This window comes from Emiliania huxleyi, assembly GCF_000372725.1.
Source record: "Emiliania huxleyi CCMP1516 unplaced genomic scaffold EMIHUscaffold_508, whole genome shotgun sequence".
Classification (NCBI taxonomy): Eukaryota; Haptophyta; order Isochrysidales; family Noelaerhabdaceae; genus Emiliania; species Emiliania huxleyi.
The window spans coordinates 5,687-11,619 of NW_005198186.1; the positions used below are offsets into that span (position 1 = coordinate 5,687).

Consider the following 5,933-nt stretch of genomic DNA (forward strand, 5'->3'; position numbering starts at 1 on the left):
GCCCTAACGTGACAGCCTGACAGCTGCCTGACAGCCCGACAGCACACAGTGGCCTGACAACAGCGCTGACAGCCTGACAGCCCGACAGCAGCACAGACCGTACACAGACCCCATAGAGCCTCTTTCTTGTGCCCCATTGAGGGTATAACAAAGTTACATGCAATAAAGACATGTGAGTGTGGTCCATGTAGTCATGGGATGGTCATGGGTCTCTCTCTCAACCCTCCCGCCCGCCACCTCTGCGGACCCCTCTCTAGCACCGGCGGCTGTGCTACTACAAATGAAGCTACCAGCTAGCCTTCTGGGGCCCTACAGTCATATGCCTACGGCGTCTGGGTGGGGGTGGCCGCCGCCGTCTGTGCCGCCGCCGCCGCCGCCGCCTGCGCCGCCATCTGCGCTCCCCAGGCGGCCGCCCCTGCCGGCGTGATCACGCCATAGGAGGGGGGCAGCTCCAGCGCAGAGTACCTGCGCCAGCTCTCCATGAGTCAGCGCAGCAACGGGGTCTTCATCAACGAGCCCAAGGGCCTCTTTATCCTCCGGTGGTACCGTGAGGTGAAGGGTGACGGGACCCCCCCAGACGGCCCGCGCTACCAGAACAGAGCGTGCAAGTACTACAAGCTGACGAGCGACAACGATGGGGAGGCCTTCCGCTGGACCAGCAACTACCAGATCATCAGCAAGGTGTACCTGAAGAAGCACTCCACCCTGCCACTCTGCTATTCTCTCAGTGCGGCAGACAAGAAGATGGTGACGTCCACCATGAAAAAGATGGTGGGACCGGAGGCAGAGTAGAGGCTAGAGTATGTATGTGTAGTAGAGTCCTGCTGGTCTCCTCTTGATAGTGTCATAAGTGTGGCTGGTGTGTGTCAGAGCCTGACAGCACCCCGACAGCACCACCTGACAGCACCTGACAGCAACAGCCCACCGTCTGACAGCAGCAGCAGCCTGACAGCTCTGACAGCTCCGACAGCGTCTGACAGCAACACCCGACAGCTCCGACAGCACCTGACAGCTACAGAACCCCTCGCCTGTCAGACATGCACCCGACAGCACCCGACAGCACTGACAGCACCTGACAGCTGGTCTGACAGAGGCACCTGACAGTGCCTGACAGCTGCCCGACAGCCCGACAGATCACCTGACAGCACCTGACAGCCTGACAGCCAGGGCTCAGTCACACACAGGCGCCACTTTAACGCGGCGAGCCAGAGGAGTCACACAGGAGAGCCCCCAACACGCCACATTTTCAGCAGCAGACGGGCCGCGGTGAGGGCCCATTCTATATCGAAGAATGGGGTCCGCCACCGTCCTCCACTGCCTTCTCACGCCCCCAGCGGCGGCGTGCCGCTCGGCCAGACTGATGGGGTTCGCGCACAAGCCCCAGTTCAACACAGAGAGCCCAACAGTCCGCAAATGAGAGTCCTCCCCCCCGCCCCCAAACCAGAGCAGACGCCGGGGGGTGCGCCACGTATGGCGAAAGCACACGCACGACGGCCGCCGTGTCTCAACCTCTGGTGTCGCTGCTGGTGTTGCGTCGACGCTTTGTCATGCCCGATGTATGAGAACGCCTTCGTCAAAGAGCCGCAATTGCACCCCGATATATATCCTGGCATCTCCGGTTGTATGCCCATATCTCGCCGCGGATACCGCGAAATCCGAAAAAAGAACCGTCCACGGGATTCACGTCGTCTGTGACCCTGTGCCACACTGTCCCTAGGTGTGTCGCGAGCTCACCTCTCTCTGTGGTGGGCGATGGACTTGCTTCTCTTTCATTAGTGTGGCCCTTGTAGAAATTGCAGACACACGTATGCATAATGCAACAGAATGATGCCTCCTCCGGCGCCCCGTTATCAACAAAGAGACGCCGCGGCGGTGTGGCAAACAGACGCCGGTGCGGCCTGGCTCATGAGCTGCCAGCTGCGGCCGGGCCGCGCGCACCGCCGCCGCCATGCGACGGCTCACTTGGACTCGTTGGGCTTGCGCGCGGCGACAGTGGCTGCCGCTGCCGCCCAGGTCAGCCACACGCCAGCGACCATCCCCGTCATCGCGGCAAGGGCCGTGGGGTGGTCGGCGCTCTTGATCAGGGCACCCTGGTTGAACTTGACCTGTCGGGTGCGAGCGAGGGGCGGGGCGCTCAGATGGAGCCGGTGCAGAAGCCGTGACGGGCAGCGCGCCGTGAGGAGCGTCTGCGTCGAGAAGAGGCCCATGAGCGTGACTGGCACCATCGCGTTGGCGGGGCACTCGTAGTAGATAATCTCCCACGCGATGGTGAGAGCCTCGACAAGGTGCGAAGCAACGGCAGTGCAGAGGATCGGCACGTTGGTGTAGAAGAGGGCCGGCGCCGTGCGCAGGATCGCGTACGCCATGTTCTCGGTCATGAAGCGACGGTGGGTGGGTCCGAGGTTTGGCACCCGGGCGAATCCTGCGTAACCACCGAGGGCCCACGGGAACTTCTCCGTCCGCTGGGCGTCGCTGGCGGCCTCGTCGACGAACGGAAGGACGTTGATGATGCCCACGTCAAGTACGAGGCCGTGGAAGGCGAACCTGAAAGCGAGGGCGACGTGAGAAGGACGTGAGAGGGCGACGTGAGAGATCGACGTGAGAGATAGAGCGTGAGAGCTCGAGGTACATGCCACGCATGGCTTTGAAGCTGCCCGGCAGCGCGGCGATCGCTGAGAGGACCATGCTTGCGAGGGTCGCGAGAGGCTTGCGAGAGCTGCTTGCGAGTGGGGTGCAGGAGCTTTGGATTGAGAGCGCTGTTGACGTATTTTTTGAGCTTAGCCTTCGATGTTATGAAACAAAGCAAGGCGGACATGGGAGAGAGAGAGCTCTCTCTCTCTCTCGGCGGACATGGCATATCGCTCTCGGGCCCACAGACATCCCGCACACCCGCCGCCACCCCCGCGCGCCCCACCCCGGCCGGGAGAAAGGGGAGTGACAGTTTGGGATGGACAGCCCGAGTATGTTGAGTCCTGGCTCAACAACGCAGGGAACAAGAGGGGGTGGTCCGGCTCACAGGTCCGGCTCACGCGCCTCGAGCTTACCATCTACCGCACTGAGCACTTCCGCCCCCTCGCTCCCAACCCATCCACCCCGCCCCGGGCCGCGCGATCTCGGGCGATCTCGCGCTATCTCGGGCGATCTCGGGGCCGCGCCGCGCTATCTCGGGCGATCTCGGAGCGTCGCTCGCGCGGCGTCACACCTGCTCAAAAAGGAAGGAGGTTGGAGGCAGGAGGTCACGCCCCATCCAGAGCGCCGTCGTCGCCGGGTTTTTGGCCCCCGGGTCGTCGCCCGACGGTTGCTGCGCGGGGCAGCAGACCATCGGACGGCGCGACGACGCCCCGTCCGGCACGCTCCCCCCTCCACTCGGCTATTGCCGCACGAGCGCCCTCAGCGGCGGAATTTTTCCCTCGCGCTTCCTTGGGCCCCCGGCAACGCCGACGGACTTCCCGTCCCCCCACCTGCGCCGCAATCACCGCCGTGATTGTCGGCGCTGCGCCCCTTGGCGCCTGTGCATGTCCCGCGTGCCCGCCCGCCAAGGCTGGTGCCAAGGCCAACTCAACTGCCAAGGCTGGTGCCAGGGCCAAATCAACTGCCTGGCTGGTGCCAAGGCTCAAAGGCTCTCCTCTCTCTCTGCTCGCTCCGCCCTCTCTCTCCCTCCCTCCCTCCCTCCCTCTCACCCCCTCCCCTCTTCTCTCCTCTCCCCCTCCTCCTCTCTCCTCTCTCCTCCTCTCTCTTCTCCTCTCCTCTCCTCTTCTCATCCTCTCCCCTCTCCTCCTCTCCTCTCTCCCCCCCTCTCTCCCCCAGCAGCTTCCTCGATGCCGAACAGGTAGATCCTCCCTGATCGCTAAGCTACCACAGGGGACGGCCAGGTAGTAGACGTCGTCCGCCGCCGCCTCCGCCGCCCGCGTGCCTCCGCCCCGCTCGGCAAAAAATCAGCATTATATCAGGAGGTGCCAAAGCAGCAGCATCTCCATGAGAGCGTCGTGCGTTTTGCCGCCGCGTGCCGCCGCTGCGCCGACTGGCTCCCGGTTCGAATCGTCCTTCGCGGAGCGAACGCGGCGACACGTGCGCACGTCGCGCGCGTGTGCGCCTGCGACAAGACGAGACGAGATGAGAAGAGAAGGAGAAGTAGACGGTTTGATGTTTTTGCTGCCGCGGCCGCGCCGCGCGCTCGCGTCTGTTTTGGCGCCGACGACGCGACGCGCCCCGCCGCGTGAGATGGCGCCGCCGCGGAGTCGGCGCCGCGATCAACCGCGCGCCAGCGGCGAGCGGCGCAGCGCGGCCACCATGCGGCGCGACGTGCCCGCCGCTCTCGGGCTCACAGATTTTTTTTGTGCCTTTCTTCGATGTTCAGGTGGCCCAGTGGGGATTTGGCCTACTCAGTGATCGTCTGGGAATTCTAAATGGCCTGCAGTGCCATATCTTTTGTGATGTGTTCTGTGAGGGTCCGCCCGCAGGCGCATTTCGTTATATACCGACCGAGCCGCGAGCGGTGCCCGGTACCGAACCTGTCGGACCTTAAGCCAGCATTGTAGATCCCTGGCTGGGCGAGGGTGATGGCGCGGCTGCATGAGGCGCGGCGGAGCGGCTGCGCGTGGACGCGACGCGGCGAGGATGGCCGGGCACGCTGTCGTCGAGATAGGCACGCACGTCGAGATCCTAGGCGAGCAGGGGTGGTGGCCGGCCACCATCACGTGGCGGGAGGAGGGTTCGGGCGGCCGGCTCGTGTGGATGCGGTCGAGTACAGCGGCTACCCGGACGCCGAGCCTCTCCTCTCCTTAGAGGAAGAGACGTGGAGGCAGGTGACGCTCGGCGCCGGCAGCGCGGCCCCTAATACCAGCGGCGAGGCGAGAGTGACGGCGAGAAGAGCGACGGCGAGGCTGGGGACGCGCTGCCGTCCAGCGCGACCGACGTCGGCGGCGCGGTCGCTACCGGCGGCGAAGGGCGGCGTCGCGAGGGGCACTTGGAGCACTTGGGGGCGATTTCTTCCGCAGGTGCTGCGCCCTGGGTTCGGACTTTTTGCGGGGTATGGTAACTCGCGCAACCCACCTCGAGACCATACCCCCCGCCTGCTGACAGACCCAGCCTCCCGCCGACGGGACCATACCCCCCCCCCCCTCCCTCGCCCCACCGCCGGCCGCCTTACTGCTAGGCTCCAGGAGGCTGCAGACACCAACACTTAGGACACGCACACATACTCGATACGCGCGGATGGCCGCCGTCTTCCACGCCAGCACCGGCATGCCTAGGCTGGCCGATTTCTTTCGCGGTATCCGCGGCGGGATATGGCGGGATATGGCGGGATATGGCGGGATATGGCGGGATACGGTCAGATATGGAGAGATACATCAAGATACCGCAAAGAAATCGGCCAGCCTAGGCCTACCGGCCGGTGCTCTTCTAGAGCGCGGCGGCGAAGTTGGCAATCGCCTGGCGAGCGGCGGGCGCGGCACCCGCGCCGGTCGCCGCACCCGCACCAGCAGTCGCCGCGCTGGCCGTCCCCGTGCGGGCGACTCCGGTGGCCGCCGCGCCGGCCGCCCCGCGGGCCACCGCACCGGCGAGGTCCTCAATGGGCATCGCCGTGCCGGCGGGTGCCCCTCCGGTGGGTGCCGCGCCCGCTCCGGTGGTCGCCTCGCCGGTGATCGCCTCGAGCGGGTTGGCCGGCTGCGCCAGCGGCGCAATCTCGGGGGACTTGTAGTACATCCCGAACTCGGCGAAGAGGGAGTGCTCCTCCGGCTCGTCCGCGATGACGCCCCCGGGGCAGCCCTGGTAGGGCTCGGCGGCAGTAGAGGGAGGGGCCGAGGGACCATACCCCCCCACCCCTGTCGAGGGCTAGTCTTGGCGGTCAGGACCATACCCCCCCACCCTTTGTCCGAGCACCATACCATACCCCGCAAATAGTCGGAACCCTGGGAGCGAGACAGGGCGCT

At 65.2% G+C, this 5,933-nt stretch overlaps 1 protein-coding gene across 1 annotated transcript; it reads right to left on the reverse strand.

Moving 5' to 3' along the window:
* Window positions 1-1,958: 1,958 nt before the first annotated feature.
* Window positions 1,959-2,685, reverse strand: EMIHUDRAFT_246400 (hypothetical protein; the record flags this gene model as incomplete). Its single annotated transcript, XM_005766562.1, has 2 exons — window positions 1,959-2,544; window positions 2,630-2,685. The coding sequence occupies 2 exons, from the start codon at window positions 2,683-2,685 to the stop codon at window positions 1,959-1,961; spliced, it is 642 nt and encodes a 213-aa protein (XP_005766619.1).
* Window positions 2,686-5,933: the final 3,248 nt, after the last annotated feature.